We start from the raw sequence: 20,412 nt of genomic DNA on the forward strand, positions 1-20,412 counted from the left end.
TGCATGATGGATACCATGTCAAGTTGATGGACCAGTTGCCGCATGTGAATTTGCGTTAAGTAGACTCAACCTGTACTTTATGCAAATTACATCCGTCCAAATCAATGCGGCCAGCTCCCGAAACTCCATTCAAACTATCAAATGTGAGTCAATATTGTGTTACTGCACTGTCAATTTTCTGCCTCAAATGTTTTCGGAAACATACTTTAGTGCATTGTTTAGCTGTAAAATGAGATCGTATGTGACCCAGGCGCCACAGCAGAGCAAAAATGAAGCTCCGCCAACTCGCCGGTGCGTTCGGTGATCCGTTGTTCCGGGATACGTCGTCGCCAGATTTGGTGTGTGTGCACTGTAACTTGCAGAACATCTCAGTTACGTGAACTCGGCTCGTAGTTACTGTGAGTCAGAGCAATAGAGCTCCGGACCACACGTGGCTTCCAGCGCCAAAGCCGTCTGAGTTCACATGATCTCACATGTTTCTGTATAACCGGAGAACAGGTCCAAACCAGTTCTGGATATAAAGATAGGCCTACACCCTACTCGTAAACGTCTCTGAAAGATTTAACACCGAAACAGTAAAATTAAAATTTAAAAGTGCACCATCTCCGGTAAGTCGATTTTATTTTTCGATGAAATAGCAATTGGCTGTTTCTGTGGAATGGTTAATACGAAAGTCAAACTGATTTGAATGCAAGGAACTGGTATTTAAATGATTTATAATTAGGGCCGGGACTCAATTAAAAAAATTTATTGAATTAATTAGAGTCTTTGTAATTAATTAATCGCATTTGAATCGCATATAAATATTTGACCTGAGAACAGTGAGAAGCATTTTTTTTTCACATGGATTTTAGTATACCATTGAATGACTGAATACATAAGCTTAAAGCAGATATCATCGGCACGGCCGTTTCGGCTAATGCTGCGTTCAAGGCAGGCTTTTGAAACCGTAAGTTACAGCTTCAAGTCACAACTACGACTTGGTAGCGTTCCAGGTAACCCGTAGCTCGTGTTTTTACCGTCCTGTTGTCTGTGAAAGTTCCCTATAACGGCCACTCGTAACTTCCGACCCGTGAACTCGTACCAGATCGAACTGGTATGACTTCACAGGAAGGAAAAACACAAAGTACGAGTTTCCTTGAACGCACCATGAGTTAGCAGCCCCCGCCCTTGTCAGGCATCAATTGGTACTCGTGCTACGTCACCACATTCACGCGCATCCCTTGGCTGCACACACAGCCCTTCATGCCGTTCTCTCCCCTCATTGGATAACACTTGTATCCCACAAGGAAAATTTCTCCTCGGGTTACAGCAGAGCAGAGTGACGGAGAGACTCGTGTTTAGGCTGAAATACTTCATGTAAGTGATTGCTGACGGAAAATAGGACTATTTAGGACTTATATTAACAAAAACATTCCACTGATATCTGCTTTAAGCAACAAAACATTGTTTTTTTTTAGGGATGCAAATTATCGATTAATTCATTAATCGATATTTGATACATAGATTAAATAGTCTTTCCTGCCAATACACTATGATGATTACTGTAGTATTTAACTAGGCTACTTAAATCACAGTAGCATAAACTGATTCGTTGAACTCAGCCTGATGTAAACATTAATAAAACTCTAACCAATCACATAGCTCCATGTTGTCTCTGTGTGATGTTCAGGCACAGGTCAGGCTCAGGCAGTGTTTCCCACAGGATTTCAGCTGCAGCTAAGCAATTAGCGCGATTGTAGCGTGCGCCCGTGTCTGTGTATCTATGTGCAGGCAGAGATCAGAGATGGTGTTTTAAATAACCATGCTAGCGTTTCACCAGCTCTCATCTCTGCCAGTCAGCCTCTCAAACTGCCGCCTCTCTCGCGTGCGGGCGCACCGCACGTAGACACACGTGAGAAAAAGAAAAGAAAAAAAATTGTTAAAAAAATATTTATTTTTTTTCTGTGAGAGACTGTGGCGGGCCCAAACGATGGGAAACACTGGGTCAGGACAGTCTGAAGACAGACAGCTCTGAAATGCACCGTGGACAGTGACAGGTCTGTAGCTATTGACCACATATCAGCTGTTCAGCTGCAGCAGAGGAAACTCCGCTGTTCTCAGCTTCCCCGCGACGAGTGCTTTTTTTTTTTTTTAATTAAGCGCCGGTAGCGACCGGCTAAACTACGGCAGGATACTGTAAACCAGCGGGGGTCCGGTGTGTTTATCAAAGCTTGGTCGCCGTGCTGAGGCACCTGGTCGGTTTGAGCTGCAGTCAGGCTGCATTAAAACTCCTCAGGCAGCTCAGTGTCGGCGGCTTTTTGACTCGTTACTCACTGGTTTCTGTGTTACTTGTTAAATGATTGTGCTCCAGTGTAATCAGTACGCCTGAAACTCATCCAGTCAGAAATGTTCCTCGGTGCAAAATAAGTGCGATTAAAATGCGTTAATTTTTTTAACGAGTATTTTTTTTGTGTAATTAATTAATCGTAATTAACGTGTTAAAGTCCCGGCCCTAATATTTACATTATGGCACATACTCCCCCAGACTGGGTGAATGAAAACAGGACTGGTCACTAAATACAGTTTTTAACTTTTGATTTTGGCTTTTGCCGTGTCTGATTTTTGTCTCAGGATTGGCCCACTTTTTTTTAGATTGAAGGGAACAGACAGTGGTTGTGTTTGACAGTTGTAGGACTAGTAGCGAATTGAAATTTGTCCTGAAGATGAGGAAGAATAAATAGGAAAAAATCCACACAGTGCCCGGTGCGCTTGCCCCGTGGCCCTAATAACAGGAACGAGCAAAGCAGAATCTTAGAGGAATCTCAGAAAATGATATTTCCTTTAATATCTATGTCAAGATTTGTTGAAAGAAGTATAATATCTGTCTAAAAAATCCGTTACAGCCTCAGGTAAATTTCGTGAGCTGGCATGTTGAGTTCAACTCCCCTTGTGTCTCGGGGAGAGTCGCTGTGCTGCTGTGGCCAGGCCAGGCTGCAGTCCCACGCTCCACCACGGAGTCGCGGGGGCGCCAGAGCTCCGACGCTGTAACGGTGACGTCAGCAGGACGTAAATGCGCCGCCTCGCCGCCTCGTCGGTCTTTTACCTCTCCGGTGCTGGTAGGGTGGCAGGCCTGTGCTCAGTCTCTGAAAGATTTAACACCGAAACAGCAAAATGATCATCTACAAGTGCATCATCACCGGTAAGTCGTCACGTAGTTGTCGCAGTTTTCGTGTTGATCGGGTCACATCTTCTTGGCGGCGAGTATTTCAGCTGTGATTGTGAAAGAAGCGATAGAGGGAGAGGGGGATGGAGAGAGGAAGAGTTGGCCCCGCTCTCTGGCTACCAGGCTAACTCGTGTGATTCCGCAGCTAGCGCTAGCCACATGCTAACACCCCCGGCCTCCAAACAAAAGGAAAAAGAAACGGGAAAAGGAAAAAAACTTTGTCGTGTGTCGCCGACGAGTGTAGCCAAGTGTTGGCCGCTCGGTAACGGTAACTATGCTAACCGGTGGAGAGGACCGAGGCCCAGCGGAGCTCGAGCCCGGGCCGCCGCCACCGGCAAAGTTGGGTTTAAAAAAAAAAAAAAAAAGTCGGAGAGTGTGAGATACTACCGTGTGTTGAGTCACAGCAGGGCGGGGTGCAGAGGTGCGGGGTCGGCGGTCGATGATATTACTGTGTCGTTAGTCACCGTTGAGAAACGCAGTGAATGTGGCGGCATCACGTAGCAGCTAAGTTAGGTTAGCCGCAGTAAGTATTATTTACAGCGCAGCGGAAACTGCGAGAACAAGTATTAGCATCGGTAGGAGGAAAACGAGTTGGTGGCGCCTCCACTCGTTCATTTCAAAGCTTTGAAACAACGTCCAGGTGGCATTTAATGTAGTGTCTGCAGCTGTGGCCTGGAGATGGACGAGTCGGCCGAGCTAAAACCGCGTCTCTGTGTTTTGTTCCCTCAGGTGATGAGATGTTCTCGGATATCTACAAAATCAAGGAAACCGACTTCTTCTACGAAGTTGAAGGAAAGGTGAGTGAGGTTCACAGCAGGGCTGACACCTTGATCAGGACGGGTGTTTACTCCCTCACCTCCACAAACAGCTGTCAACACATTAACCTCCTCCATTGTTTTAGTGTGTCACTAGTTTTTAGGACAAAGTGGCCAAACGTCTGAGAATCTGTTACTAGCCTCTCTAGACAGTTTCCTGCTTTCATTATATTATCAGATGATTGGACTTGCAACAAAACAAGAACTCACATTCAGCCATGCAGTTTGTTTTATTGACAACTCAAATGCACACACTGTTTATGGGCTTTTCATATTTTATCAGACTTAACTAGGGGTGTAACGGTTCTGAACCGAAAACCTCGGTTTAGAAACTCATTCTATCTTCCCGAACCGATGGGTTCATCCCTGCCCCTCCCGCACACAGATGCTGAACTTAGTTGGGGCAGAGAGAGAGGGAGGAGGGACAGAGAAGTAGGAGCGCAATGAAAAATGTTTAAGTTGCATATTTTTTTTAACCCTGAAATAATGCTGAGGGTCCAATGTGACCAATTTTTACATTTGAAAACAGTAAAATCACCATTATCGATTTTTCCCTGTTGAAAGGGTTTTCCATGGAGTTCTAAGGGCAGAGGATGTTATGATGCTATGTGAAGCCCTTTGAGACAAATTGTTTGTAAAAACGGGCTATACAAATAAAATTGCCTTGCCAAACATTTTCCCCTGTATGGGTCATACATGGAAATATTTCTTTTTTTTTTTTTAATCAACAGACACAAGCAGTAACTTGTTCTATGTATATTATGACCAACACAATATTTGGTGAATTGGTCTTTCCTGCTACTACACTATTATTATGATATTAACTCTGATATGAACTATATCTTATTATTTAACTACTTAAATCACAGTAGTTAGTATATACTGATTTGTTGAACTCATCCTGATAAACATTATAACTCAATATACAGTCACACAAGCAGCTCCATGTTGTCGCTGTGTGATGTTCAGGGACAGGTCAGGACAGACGGAGAGCTCTAAGGTTGGAAGTTTATATTAATTAAGGGTGCACTGTGAGACTGTGACCCAACCACATGTCAGCTTTAGGAGAGGAAAACTCTGCGGTATCGTGCCGGTGGAAACGCGGGAGGACACGGCGCTGTATTTATCAAAGCTTGGTCGCCGTGCTTAGGCACCGGGTCGGAACTGGAGAGACACAACTCAAGACCGGACACCGGCGGGAGAAGCAGGTTGGATGTGCACGAAAAAACAAGCGCTTCGCACCGACTGCGAGCTGCTGTGGCGTCACTTTGGGTTGTGAGCGCCCATGACGTGCGTCTACATTGAAAGTAATGCGCGCAAAAGACGCTACATCTGAACGGCCCGCATGTACACGTGCTTTTCAATCAAGGCGGCGGCCAAAATCACCAAGGCGGCCCCGCCTTGGTCTTAAACAGGCAGGGAAAACCCTGTACAAGTGTATTTTTTTATTTTGTGGACTGGTCTAAAGAGAAGTGTTATACTTGGTTAAGTTAATATAACTTAAGTCATGTTCATGTTCTTGATATTGCAATGCAACAATCCTTTAATAAAATCCAGACATTTTTTTTCTGGAAGTTTTCCAAAAGGTTTTTCAGTATGTTTTTTAAAACCGAGGTTTGAACCAAACCGTGAGTTTGGTGAACTGTTACACCCCTAGACTTTACCATAGCTTTCAGCTGTCGACTCGATATGTTACAGATGGTAGATATTTGCCAGTAATCTAGACTGATGGCTACAATGAAACGGTGCTGAGCTCTGGTAAATGTGCTCTGCATCTACTTAGACTTAGGACATAGACGAAGACCCACTGCTTTGTGACGAAGCTCCATGGTTACAAGTGGACAGTCATGGTCAATTTGAATTGCTTTCTTCTAACATGTGATGGTCATTGTGTCCAGGTGGTCACCAGGTCAACAGATGGCATTGACGATGCTTTAATTGGTGGCAACGCCTCTGCTGAAGAGGTGTGCGAGGGCACTGATGAGGGCTCCGTCAGCGGCGTGGACATTATACTCAACCACAAACTTTCAGAGACCGGCTTCGACAAGAAGCAGTACACAGCATACATCAAGGACTACATAAAGGCGTAAGTGTCGGATCCTTGAATGACTCGAACACTGGTATTCGACCTGTGCTTGTTATCCACAGGTTCCCCTGAGTTTAGTTGTCCCAATCTTGAACTGTGTTGACTCTTATAAAAGCATGTCACTCTTGTTTGTCCAGAATCAAAGCCAAGCTGGAAACAGACAACCCAGAGCGTGTGGCTGCCTTCATGGCTGGCATGCCAGCAGAAATTAAGAAGATACTTGGCAACATCAAGAACTACCAGGTAACTACAGAGTTGAGTTGCACACTGTGCTGCGTTTGGAAAAAGGGGAGAAAATAATTAGCATGTTAGTCTAACTTGTGTTTATGAATAGTAACTCTGAAAACATTTAACTATTCGGCCATTATGTCTGAGAGATCCAGAGGAAACCTACAATATACTACATGATAACCTACTTCCAGCAGGTTGGCTACACCTTTTTTAGTGTGTTAAGTTCTTTCAGACGGCGGTACGGGGAGCAGTGGTTAGCACTGTCGCCTCACAGCAAAGGTGTTCTGGGTTTGAAACCACTGACTGAACCCACTCTCGTGCATGTGTGGGCTTTCTCCAGGTACTCCGACTTCCTCCCACAGACCGAAGACATGCAGGTTACGTTGAAGGGATAAAGGGATGTTCTGGCATAAGTTTAACCCATGGTCTATCGCACCATGAGACCGAGTAGTAGAACAAACCCTCCAGAGATCAAGTTTGCCGACCGCAAACTTCTCTAGCTGTAGCCATCTCAGCACAGACAGCACAACAGAGCCACAGCCAACCACAGATAAAAAAGCCCCCCCCCCCCCCCCACTGGCTGAAAACCGCACTTGCAAGATCAGTCGTCCGTCTCGGTGTTACAAATCTCGTGAATGGATAGAACTATCGCGAGAAACTGCCTTACGGCAGTACGAGATAATGGTGCGTTCCAGGCAGGCTTTTTAACCCGTAAGTCACAACTTCAAGTCACCAGTTACGAGTTTGTAGCGTTCTGGAACGTTTTGGAACCTTTATTCCTGTGTGTGTATGTCTGTGTCTTTGTGTCTTTGTGTGGCCGTATTAGCGTTAGCTCCGTGTTAGCATAGCTCTGTGTTAGCGTTAGCTCCGTGTTAGCATTAGCTCCGTGTTAGCAGGGCTTAGCAAACACCGCTCTCTACCTTCAGCAGCTTCCAATGTAAACCATAGACTGTAAGATGTAAACACAAGCACGTGTAGGAGGTGGAGGAGGTGGTGGTGGCGGCAAGTTTTTTTTTTTTTTTTACGACAGTGACATGTGCCTCCCAGAACTGTGGGGGAGCTCCGGAGAGGGAAAAAAAAGAGAAACCAGCGAAGGAGCAAGCTATTTCCGGCCGACTTGCATAGTTCTGCTTTAATGCTCAGAACAGCACCATACTTCGTCAACAGTGCAAATTGGGTCCCAGGCACATTATTCAAGGCATCAAACACCTACTATCTTTGCCTGGTTTCTATTGAAAAGAGATGAAAACAGAACTCACCCACTCTCCTCCAGCTGTGTGCACGTTATGGGGTAGTCCTGACAAGTCGATAACTGAACGCATCGGTGTTACTCTCCGTTTCTAACTCTCACAGTCGGCAAATGGATTCCTGCTGTGAAACCCACTCTAAAAGTGACCTAAATGATTTTCTTAAAGAAATATCCGTTTGTGAAAAAAAAAAATGCACATATTACAGTGGGTAAGATCAAGTTTGCAAACCAGCCAGTAAACAGCACTTAGGCATCATCCTGATAACTCTAAAACGCTAACCAAAGTTTGCCAGCTTACATGACCTGCCTCTCTTGTTTGTTCTTGCCAGTTTTTTACAGGAGAGAACATGAACCCAGAGGGCATGGTGGGTCTGTTGGATTACCGCGAGGATGGCGTCACACCGTTCATGATTTTCTTCAAAGATGGTCTGGAGGTTGAGAAATGTGTAAGTACTCAGTTGAACCTCTAGTGATGCCCACACACACATCATGAAGTGAGCAGGGAAGCTTCATCAGACCCTCTTGAGAGGGCAAAAGGCCCCATTCAGTACTGTGAGCCAGCTGTAGTCGGCATGGATCTGTAAAGTGTAAAGGTCTGTAAAGTTTTGCTAACCCTCGTCCTGTGCATTTGTTTACAACAAAGCCGGCAAGAAATCAATCAAAAGAGCCGTAGATAATGTTATACATCATATAAGATGTTACGACGTGTATATTTGTGTAGTTTAATCGGTCATAAACAAGAGATTACGGGTTACGGGGCACATTTGTGTCGTAGTGCGCAGAGGCGAGAGCTGGGACACCGGGGCAGCTGTATGGGCAGAAATATGTCCCACCAGAAACTGAATTTGAATCATTCATATTTGAATTGCTGAATTTGAATAATTGAATTGAAAAACTGTATCTGAATAGTATAATTTGAAATTGAAAGCCAATGAAATTTGATCCTCACTGAAAATCCAACTCTTTCACAATGGGCTCTATGCACAGCTCCACCACTTCCTGAATTTAAGGCAGGTCCTTCATTTCCTGTCTTACATTATTGGACAAACTGATTAATCCAGGTGTGTCTGACCATTGTGACTACTCAGACACACCTGGATTAATCAGTTTAAGCAGAGAGCCACGCTCCTCATACAGGAGCTGCTCCTGTCTTTGCTGCTGCGGCGACAATTCTCAGTCTAAACTCGGCTGAAAAAAGGAAGCCGTCTTCGCCGTGACGTGATGGCGACATGTTTTGATATCAGCGTTAGCTGCTAATTAGCCTGGCTGACAGCGGCTAACGCTGCCTGTAGCTGAGCGGCTACTTGGCATTAACTGCGTTTACATCGATTAGCAGACCTTAGCAGACCTGAGGGGTGTACTCATGGATGTATTATATGTATGATGTATATATCTAAAGCCAGGCTCTCCTATACTACAAAGGTGGCTCTCTTTTAACCCAGCTAGATCAACATGGTAACTTAAATGCTTAGCTCGTAACCTGGTCCCGACCAGGTTAAAATCGGCTATAAACGCGCCGCTGTTTCACGATTTAACTCATTTACAGCTGGCGTCAACTTAACTTTGAAAGTCCAGTGGAGCTGGATCAGATTAGCAGCTAACGCTGATATCAAAAAATTGCCGTCACAATGTAGTTGCCGGTCACGGCGAAGACGGCTTCCTTTTTTCAGCCGAGTTTAGACTAAGAATTGTCGCCGCAGCAGCAAGACGGGAGCGTGACTCTGATTTCTGTGGAGGCACCAGAGTTGAACCAGTTAAGCACAGCTACACTCTCTCTACAAGCTCAGAACTGAGCTCGATTGCTCTTCCTTCATCCTTCAAGTACCCAGATGTCTGTCACAGTAAATTTAAACTGCATTTTGAAAACTGAATTTGAATTGTGAGAGAGTTGGATTTTCAGTGAGGATCAAATTTCATTGGATTTCGATTTCAAATTATACTACTCAGATACAGTTTTTCAATGCAATGATTCAAATTAAACAATACAGTTTCAAATTATGTGATTCAAATTTTCAATTCAATTATTCAAGTTCAGCAATTCAAATTCAAATATGAATGATTCAAATTCAGTTTCTGGCGGCACATATTTCTGCCCATACAGCGGCCCCGATCTTGCAAAGTTATTTTTCAGCCAAGAGTAGTAAGTGACACGCACGTGGAAGTGGAGAGCCTCCATTCTCCCTCGGAACAAGTTAAACTATTTATTAAACCATCACAATTACTCCAAAACTGTTTAAGGTTCAAATGTAGCATAGTTAAGCTACAAATCCTGCGTAGTTCCTCTTTAATTCGTTTTTTGCTGTAGATTTGGCCTAACACACACAAGAACATAACATTCCTTTTTATACAGGCCACAGTCTCTCTGGCATACATGTGTTTGTGGATATGCAATGTTTCAATTGGAATTAGATTTATTGCCAGGTAGTCATACAACTTAGTTATACAGCTACAACAAATTTGTTTTGGTGCACGGGAAACAGGCAATGTGAATGACATAAGTTAGCAGCATAAGACAACAGTACACATAAGAATATAAAAAAAGGCCCGTAGAAAAGACTTAACTCGTCTACATTATACAACTGCCTCCTGGCATTGAACACAATGAAATGCCCAAGACTTTGATGGTACTGATTGTGAAAAGCTGGTCGATGCATGTATGATGTATATTTCTCTTCTTTCTTGCAGTAACTGTGTGGAACTACATCTACCGTACTTTCCAACTGGATGCTGTGATCCAGACGGCCTCAAGAGCAAGACTAAAGAGCACTATTTTGCATCATGCCTGAACAGAAACATTCTTGTACAATTTCTTATATATTCACATTATGGCCCACAGTACAACTACTCCCCCAGACTGGGTGAATGAAAACAGGACTGGTCACTAAATACAGTTTTTAACTTTTGATTTTGGCTTTTTCAGTGTCTGATTTTTGTCTCAGGATTGGTCCACTTTTTTTGAGATTGACGGAAACAGGCAGTGAAGGTGAAGGACAGTGAGCAAAACTCTGGCCCTGAGATGATGATTTTTCTTCTGTCTGCATACTGTTTTAGCAATGATTCATACATGTTGACTTCATCATACCTCTGTGTTTATGGCTGAATTAAATACAATTCCATCTGCAGTGGAAATTGGATTTCAAAATAAAATATAGTACCACCATTCTGTCACCTCTGGTTGTATATGTATCTGTTCTCTGAGCTTGCATGTGGATGATACACACACGGAAAATAAGAACATTTTGACACTGGTACAGATCTTTGGTTATATGCACCTCTATTTATGGCTACATGTTCACTAGGTTTTCATTTTAAAACAAAAAGGAAGTCAAAAGAGATGCATTTTTAAAATGAGAACATGGCATGGTCTCACATGAAGGTTTGACAGGAGGTGACCCAGCCGGCACATATTCCCCAATGACAGTAAGGTATCTCCTTTGAAAACTCGTACAATCATGTATGTTATTGTGCGGAAATCACACTTAAAGCTGTTGACGCGTGTGGTCAGTGCTGATAAGACAGGTACATAAGTGGTTGGAAATACTGGGGTTTGAACCCAGGACCTTGTGCATGCAAAGCACACACTGGGCTGCCTCCCACTTTATTATTGCAAAATCATATTCATCATCCTGTACACCCTTATCAATATGAACAATTTATTGATATGATTTGTCTTCAGTGTAATTTCTACAATTTTAGAAGAGACATGAAAGGTGCCCTGACTTCACACGATTATGTTGCTAGATCACACTCTTAAAAGCAGTGTAGGAGGAGTTAAAAGGAGTTGAACCCAGAACCTTGTATGCAACACGCCTTCATATGACTGTCTGATGGATCAATACATTCATTCATAGGTTTCAGTTCTCAACAGTTCAGCAAGTGCATTATTTCAAAGAGCGCTGCGCTCATATAACACACTGTATGTTGAGTCTACCAAAGACAACTGACAACTTGTTGAAGACATGAATTATCATTACATCATGAACATATGGGTAGCCTTGCTCATGCATCTTATTTTAAAAATTACATTATAATTAGGACTTATAACACAAGTAATTAATGACTCACAAACTCTATTAGTGAGCAGGTTTGTAACACTTGTGTTTTGTTAATTTAATGTAAGACTGTTGCTCAGATTATTACATTAGTACATTTATGTATAGAGTGAATCACTTTCTGACCATGGAATCAGAAGGTATTGTGTTTTGGTGTGTTTATTTGGGGAAAGTGGTGAAGTTACCTTGATTGGACCAAATAAAGAATAAAAAGAAAATCCTTTATTTGACTTAATGAGTGAAGGTCTGATCTATTAATTTGCCTCAGAACAGGGAACAAATACCACAACATGAACACAACAGTATACATGTAAATTAAAAACACAACACAAATGCAAAAGTTGCACTGTGAATGAAAATTATGTGAGTGAAGTGAGCAGCAGACCATCGTTTTTATTGATCCTGGCAGGATTCAACCACACCTTAAACCAGTGCAGTTTCAGTGGGTTCACTGATGGCATAACATTGATTGATTGAAACCTTTACGTGGGAGATTCAGGTGTCCGAAACAGCAACAGTTAAAAAAGGAGAGGCAGAGGACAGTCGTTCAAAAAAAAGAAAAGGTATTGCCCAATAAGCTTAATATAAATAAATAAATGAAAGCATGGCACAAGAGAAATAACCACAAGAGGGAGCCATTTGCTTTTTATTAGTGTGTGAACACTGATGGTGTCAAAGTACAGTAGGACTGCAGTGGGCTGGGTGTCGGAGGGTGAAGTGTAAGTAGTGAGGTACTCAGTAGCCAACACCAAGAGATTGTTTACACATTGACTCAGACTGAAGACTCACTAAACCACTGGTCCATGGACATCCACAACTAATTCCCTTTTCTCATGAGAAGAAAACATTGGTAAACGAACAGACAAATAAGCAGTCATCATTATAATGTTTTCACCTCGATTGATTGATTGATTGATTGATTGATTGAATGATGTGGCCACTACAGTTCAGAGCATCTGGAACAAGCTAATCATCATGATGAGTCTGTGCTGTGTTCAAATGTGCGTTCATGTTTTCCTGTATGTGTCAGGGTCCTCCTGTGTAGGTTCACGTCTCCTCCACACACCACAGATGTTGGTGTCACCAAAACCTGCAGCGAGTTACCGAAACAGCCTGATGTCACACCTGCCCGAGTGTGGTCACAGACGAGCACCTGTGCTGCAACATGAGCAGGTATTCATTATTGATTTCTGCTGTTGTTACTCTCTGAACGACGTCACCTGCATGTGTGTGACGGCGATGATGAGGACTCGCCCCTTATACCAGTGCTGCACCTCTGACACCCGACGCTCTACAAGTATTATTTATGCCAGTTTAGTGTTGGTCTGAGCAGAATATGAAATCAGTTTAATCTAATATTCTACATTTCAATTTTAGGTCAGGAGTTTCTGGGTCTTCGCTGGTGGTTTGATTTAATTACAAAAAGACTGATGAGGGAACATTGAGTTAGATACTGATGCTGTATTTCCCTCTAAAATCACAACTCAACGCAGTATTGCATTTGGCCTCTGAGGAGTATGCTCTTTTAGATTTGGGTTATTAGGATGTCTGCATTTTATGACTGGATCTTTGTGACGTTCCTGTGACACCTACACTGACTTTTTTTTTTTCTTCTTTTTGTTAATATATCACATGACGAGACAAGACTAATAACAGTAGATATAGTAATGTATTTATTGTATAGATATTTAGGGAAGTTTTCATTCAGTTAATGGACTCAACACACAACAGTAACAGTCTTTGTACTCTTTAGTTGATGAATGGTGATGTAGCAGATGTTCTTCCTTCATGTTAGTGGTCTGTAATCTGACACCAAAGCCCTAGGTGGGTGTGTGATTTGAATATTTTGGGACACTATAACACTTAAGAAGAAAGAAAGAAAGCAGAAGAGGAGACGATGGAGTTTGTTGCTGGTGGCTGTTGAAACACTCAGTCTCTATATAGTCCCTGAATTCTGCAGATTTGGACATTTTGTTGGCATCAGCCGATACAAATGCTGCTGGTAGCATCTTTAAAATCAGACACAGAGGAAAACAAATACGGGAGGCCTGATGACCAAGACCCCATTGTGCAGACTATACATCGGTTTCAAAGTCCCTGAACTGCAGATCCCAGTTTACTGACCTGATTGACCTGAATATTAAGGACACGTGGACATCAAACTAAAGGCAGGTTGAGCTCCAGCTAAAACTACAGTAGCCTATATAGGTCAGATAAACCAGAGCAGTGTACAATTATAAGTTAAGGAAACACCTTTGAATGTAGGTCAGCTGTGTGTGTGTGTGTGTTTTAGACACGGAGCTAATGCTTTTATGAATCTCTGGCTGACGTTTTTCAAGTGAGGATGACTGGGGAAGATAAAAGGAAACTTAACATGCTGCATGTGCTTAAAATCTGATTTCCTTTTTTTTTTAGTTGGCTGATACACTGCAAAAACTCAAAATCTTACCAAGAATATTTGTCTTATTTCTAGTCAAAACAATCTCATTATACTTAAAATAAGACTCATCACCTTAAAAAGTAGCTTGTTTTTAGACACGTTTTACTTCTTTCAAGCATATTTTCACTTAAAATAATCTGATTGTGGGGCAAGTTTTTCTTTCTTATTACAAGCACAAAAAAAACTTGCTTTCACTGTCAGATGTTTCTACTTATTTCAAGTGAAGATTTGTTTGAAACAAGTGAAAATGATCTAAAAAAACAAGTTAATTTTTAGGTGATGAGTATTATTTTAAGTGGAAAGAGATTAGTTTTGACTAGAAATGAGACATTTTGACAAGAAATAAGACAAATATTCTTGGAAAGATTTTGGGTTTTTGCAGTGTAGGCACAGAGGAGAAATTCTATCCAAGTGATGCTTTTAAAAATCCTCCTAACCTTAACCCAACTGTAATGCTGTTTCAGTTCCCTGAAGGACAACCTCAAATCATACTAGAAAATCTTCAATAACCACATCTGCATTTGTCACACAGGACCCCATGTGGATCTTGTGCTGTAACAGATCAATGGAGTCCAGAGGTAAAACTGCACTGATTCAATCGTAAGTTTTACCTTTCGCATGGATCAACAAGGAACAAGGTAAATGTGTGTCTGTTGCACCGTCCTTACATCCAGCACATCTGCAGAGAGAAAGCTGAGGGCCTGTCTGAGCTGCAGGTCAGCAGGTTCAGGTTGGCAGAGCCTCTAACACACGCGCGCACACACACACACACACACACACACACACACACATTTTGGTGGTTTGCCCATATCTCAGCTGTGTTTGTCTGCAGAGAGGATGAGAGAAAGTAAGGCGGAAGAGAGACAGACGGGGAGAGCACAGGGAGAATACAGAGCGGAGGAGAAGAGAGAAAGAAAAGGTATCCAGTCTGATCAAGTTCAAGCTGAAATCGAATGCTGCCAGCACTGAGAGGGGAGCGGTCTCTCTCTCTGTGTGTAACCATCTAATAGAAAGATTACAAACCAACTGTGATGCATCAGCAGCTGATCCCTGGATCTTCACACAGTCGTTGCTCCAAATGACAATGGAGGTTTAACATGCGGGAACGTTTTCAATTGAACACATTATCATGAGCCAGTACCCACAAATGTTTATTTTTATGAAGGAGAGGGAGGTTCAGGGAAAAAATAGACAGAGCAAGTGAAGGGACGGAGAAGTCTGCAGCACTGAGTTGTTGTTGTTGTTGCTGCTGAGATATCACCTTATTTACGAGGCAAGGATTCCTCTCCCTCCCTCTCTGTTTCTCCCTCCCTCCTTCTGTCCCACAAATTCAGTGACAGGGGAGAAATGGGGGGGGGGGGGGGGGCGATGACCCAGTTACCTGCCGTGACCAAATTGGCCAGCACACTGGCCTGACTGAGCCATCCGGCCTCCAGCACATACAGTAACTCTGCCATCATCACTCACTCACCTATAAACACTTTCCGTCCCACTGAAATAAGGGATGAAAAAAAAAAACGAACTAAAAGACCATTTTCTTTCCACTGAGAGTGTGTTTTTCTGAGGTAAATGCCAGTATATCTTGGAGTGAAGCTGCCAGCGAGGCCAAACATGTCCATGCGTGTTACTCTTGGGCTTGTAACATTAGAAATCCATTAATGAAGCAGAGTTCTCCCCTGTAGCTAATCTTATTTTTCTACTGAAATATAGCTGCCACCAAATTACAGAGGGAGGGTTTGTGATATTGAAGGGCATTTCTCCGAAGAACCTAACGATCCCCATCAACAGACATTTCATATTGCTCATTATTTCTGGATTAGGTTTAGTCACATCGACCTCTGTGCAAATACAACAAAGTAAAAAGTCATGTAAAGTCTGTTGATCAGCTTGACTGTGTGCACTAACTTTTGCATAAGATATTATTATTTGTAGTAGTGCCATTTGGAGACACTATTGTTACCCTGCAAATCAAGTCAAATCAAATCAAAATTACTTTATTTTTCGGTTCATTGCAAAGAACGTCAGTGCAGGTGCAGAACACACAGCACATCCCGTATTCACGTATTTACACACATCCTTACCCAGCAGACATGGCATACATGTCACACATCAACAAACATACGTATATATAAAAATGATGCGTGTTTCTTATTAATTCACTCCCCAAACCCATCAGAGACTCTACAGACCCCGACACCTTCAATTCACTCCTAAAAACCCACCTTTTTAAACTGGCTTTTAATCTGTAAATTAAATGTCTAATTTTCAGTGCTTTTATCCTATCTCCTACATTGTCTGTGTTGTTACTCTACATTGTTTCTGTATTTTAATTGTGTTGATATTTTTATGTAAGCGTCTTTGAGCACTTGTAAAAGTGCATTATGAATAAAATGTATTACTATTATTCATTATATTATTATTATTATTCAATCTTCTGTGTTAAATGTGACTTCCCTCCTCCTCCTAAAGCTATGAGAGGACCTATTTCTGCATTCTGTCAACTTCTGTCACCTTTCTACCATACATTTATGAAGTCTCCATTAACACACACACTCAGGTAACTTTCTGTGATAACAGGGATGTTTAAATTGTAAGCCTGAGTTTGAGATCTCACTCTCGTAGCTAAGCAGGTGAAATCACGATGAATGATTGATCTGCCCCAAATTTAAATGTCGTCGGTGGTGTCCAATGCAGAAGGTTTGGCTCAAATCAGACCAGAAATTTTGGACTAAATGGCCAAAAACCCCATCAGCGAGGGCTAAAACATTCTTGACCCCGGGGTCATCGACATCGACATCATTTAATCAGCTCTTCTCAGTCTTCAGACAGATGATTGGTCAAACTGTGTTAATGTGTTGTACTGTAATTTGTGAGGATAGAGTGGGTGACACCATCAGCTAGAGTGGGAGAAGTTGTCTCATTGTCTGAAATGTTTCTCTTTCATGCTGCTCCCAGCCACAAATTACACTCTGCACACAAGATTATTTCGCAGTTAACGTATCATCTCTCTCACAATGTGCTCAAAGAACAGTTCAGAGCCTCTGAGTGAGGCCAGTCCCATCCCGTTCACTCCAACTCAAAATTTGGAGCCGATTTCCCAAGAAAAGCAGAAGCGCCTCTTTCTTTTAACTCATAAGGATTAAAAAGATATTTACTCTAGAAACACCAAAAACATATCGACATGTCCGGGAATATCTCTGGTCGCTCAGAATCTGCCTTTTGTTATAATACAAGCTACTGTTTTGTCACAAAAAGCCTAAATGTTAGACCCTCACCTATAGGAAAAGAAAAAAAACCTCTTTCTCTGCTTTTTTGCCTCTGCCTGTGATTTGTCTATCGTCATGGCAACCCCCAAGTTACCATGGCAACCTCTGAGCCTCAGACCAGAGCCACAGCTGAGACCGATTCATCAAATAGGGACGACTGACTGCGATATCTCTGTAGTTTACCAACTTCTGACCTCTGTTCTCCCTATGTCTCTCTGAAACACAACTGAACCACACACACACACATGTGATAACGTGTATTTAAGATGTAAGCCTGAGTTTGAGAGATACATTTCAACTTCTGAGGGCAGGCTGACACACAGGTGTTTTAAATCTGACTGTTAGCAACATCTAGGATGGTTGTGGTGTTTATCACTTACATCGACTGCAACCTCCCAGTCACCAGATTTGATCCCAACTCAACAAAATAAAGTGAGGGAGCATCTTTAGGAAGAGTGGTTCTCATTCCTGAGTCTGTCCTGGCAGCACATGCTGCTGACCCAGCACCTTGCTAAGACACAAGAGTTTATTTTGTTCCTTTAATTGGTCACTTGCCCATGTGTATGAATACATGATGCAGTTTGTTTTGGTCACACAGATGAGACCATGTTTGCTGTGAGGACACCTCTTGCAATATTTTCCATCTGGGTGGAAACAGGCTGTTGTCTGTGCTTCCAGATGTAGGCTAGTTTGAAATGAAAACAGCAAGGCTGAGCTGTCAGCCTTTCACACAAGATTTTCAATGTAAATCATCTCACCCTAATCACACTGGGACATAAGGCTACTGTGAGGCTACTGTGAAAGGACAGCTTTCACTTGTTTTCCTCTCTGATCCTTATGGTTACATCACCATTAACCTGCGTGTGTTTCTGTGTACATACATCCTGCACATTATACACGTGCTGGTATATTTGAAAGTGGTCATAAGGAATGTGGATCGGTGCTCGTTGTGAAAGGTTCAGAGGAATGCGTACGTACACAGACCGTCAACAGAGCGCCTGTGTCTGTTTATTTGGACAGTTCTGTTTGGTCTGGCCTGTGTCGGATGTGATTTTGTCTTGAATTTAAGTTTAATTCAGGTTATTTCAGACCACCACCCCACTTTGAAAATGACACAAACATCAACATCAATATACCACACTGACATGCACGTGTATCACAGAAATACGAACAGTCAAAATACCATTAAATTTCCAGAACCATCATTCTCACATCTTAGTACACATAAAACGTACATGAAATTGCCACTTTGAGTTTCCAAATTGACCCAAACCAATTTAAAGTTATTATCTTATTGGTGAAGATGAGGAAGAGTCGAGTCAGTTTCCCCCTGACTCCTGATCCAGTCTCTTACGTCATCTAAATGCGAACCACCATGAAACGTTACAATGAAACTCCTTCACCACTGAGACCTCAGTTTAAACATTTAAATCTGCATAATAAAGACAACAAACAGTGTTATGTAACATTTGTCTACTAAATAACACTGAATCATAAAGTGAAACTTGTACACAGAGTCACCATGACCTCGCACCACTGGAACACCGTGTCTCAGTGTTGCTGCTTACACATCAAAGTTTTTATATCCACAGGAAATCAGGGCTGTGTATCAATAAACAGGTCAGATACAGCACGTCAGCCACCTTACAGTGGGAATGCACACAAACTCAACATTATATTATTTCACCATGACTCTTCAATGTCAAGACGTGGCATCAGAGAAACATTATCAAACTTATTTGCACGCATATATAACTACTTGACATAACCTTTTAATGATTTAGACTAGAGGAAATATAATGCATATGTTCTGTTGGATCCAATTAGTTTTTCCTCAGCTCTGGGAAGCTACATCTTGAAAACTATTTAATATGTTCCTTGATGGAACCAAAACATGTGGTTAAGTTTAGGGCAGAATTATAGTCTTTTTTTGGTATTCGTAAAAACAAAGTAGATCCTGATTTGAGGCATGAGACTGGAAACAAGTCATCCACTTTGTACCTCAGACAGTCTAAGTCAGTGTCCTCCCATGGCATTTTAACTACAACATGTTACATTGTGCGAGTGAACACAAATCAGGTTTTTCATCTAATGTTACTTTAATTTTGAAATAAAAACCTGTGTGACATGTGCACTATTCTGAGGGAGGGAGGCAAATTAAAATAAAATAAAATAAGGTTTATTTAGTGTTTCCATGATGGCCAGTGTATTTCCACGTGAGCTCAATAATACGCTCACAGGAGAGAACTAGATCAGAAATAAGTCACTAAAATGTAAGTAAATGTACTTGTGTGTGTGTGTGTGAGAGAGAGGGGAAGTTCAGTTGTTTTGGTTTTGTGATGGTGGTGAGCGGTGAACCTGTGTGTTGATTGTATTTTGCTGATCAAGTCAGTTTTTTTTTTTATTGCATCGTGTCAGTGTTTGCACCAGTTTTCTTTCTCAGATATCTGTAACTAATGGAAATGCATGAGAGACACAGAGGGGTCTTCATCAGCCGGTCACTGTGCCTTAATTAGCTGTTCCCACGCCATGTGCTCATTACTGCTACTCCCAGTGATCACTTGCGGTGTTGTGTATCACTCCCAAAGGACACAAGCTCACATACACACACACACACACACACACACACACACACTGCAGCCTCATGAGTCCCTGGATTAGAGCCATGTTTGTGAGAGCCCTCTACACGACAGTCTGAAGCCACAATAGCTTTTTGTCTGGCCCAGTGAAACCAAAGCAGCCAAACATCACACAGAGGATAAGTTTAGCCCGAGGTGGCCCAGGCAGAGCTCTGTGTGCTCTTGAAGGTGGCTCAACCTGTTTGCAAAAGCATATGACAATTTTTATAGTACAGTAATACCCTTCAAGCAGCCATCAGTTACAATGATTTACATCTACCACAACAGGTGGCACCTGTGCCTTTAAAGTCTGCATTTATATATTCTCATTTTACTGCTGAGTGGGTGTTTTCCTGGGCTTTGTACGGTGGCCCTGAGGGCTCGACATACTGCAACTTACGTAAGTACACAAAAAACACACTGCAGATTGAAAACACCACTTGACAACAC

General features: G+C 42.2%; 1 protein-coding gene across 1 annotated transcript; it reads left to right on the forward strand.

Moving 5' to 3' along the window:
• Positions 1-3,078: 3,078 nt before the first annotated feature.
• tpt1 (tumor protein, translationally-controlled 1) lies at positions 3,079-10,746 on the forward strand. The gene is made up of 6 exons (XM_085764918.1): positions 3,079-3,181; positions 3,935-4,002; positions 5,919-6,106; positions 6,244-6,349; positions 7,916-8,032; positions 10,272-10,746. Exons 1-6 carry the CDS (start codon positions 3,154-3,156, stop codon positions 10,272-10,274), a joined length of 510 nt encoding a protein of 169 aa, XP_085621044.1. The 5' UTR covers positions 3,079-3,153; the 3' UTR covers positions 10,275-10,746.
• The last annotated feature ends 9,666 nt before the right edge of the window (positions 10,747-20,412 follow it).

Source organism: Trachurus japonicus, chromosome 21 (genome assembly GCF_045865225.1).
Source record: "Trachurus japonicus isolate A0001 chromosome 21, Traja_1.0".
Lineage (NCBI taxonomy): Eukaryota > Metazoa > Chordata > Actinopteri > Carangiformes > Carangidae > Trachurus > Trachurus japonicus.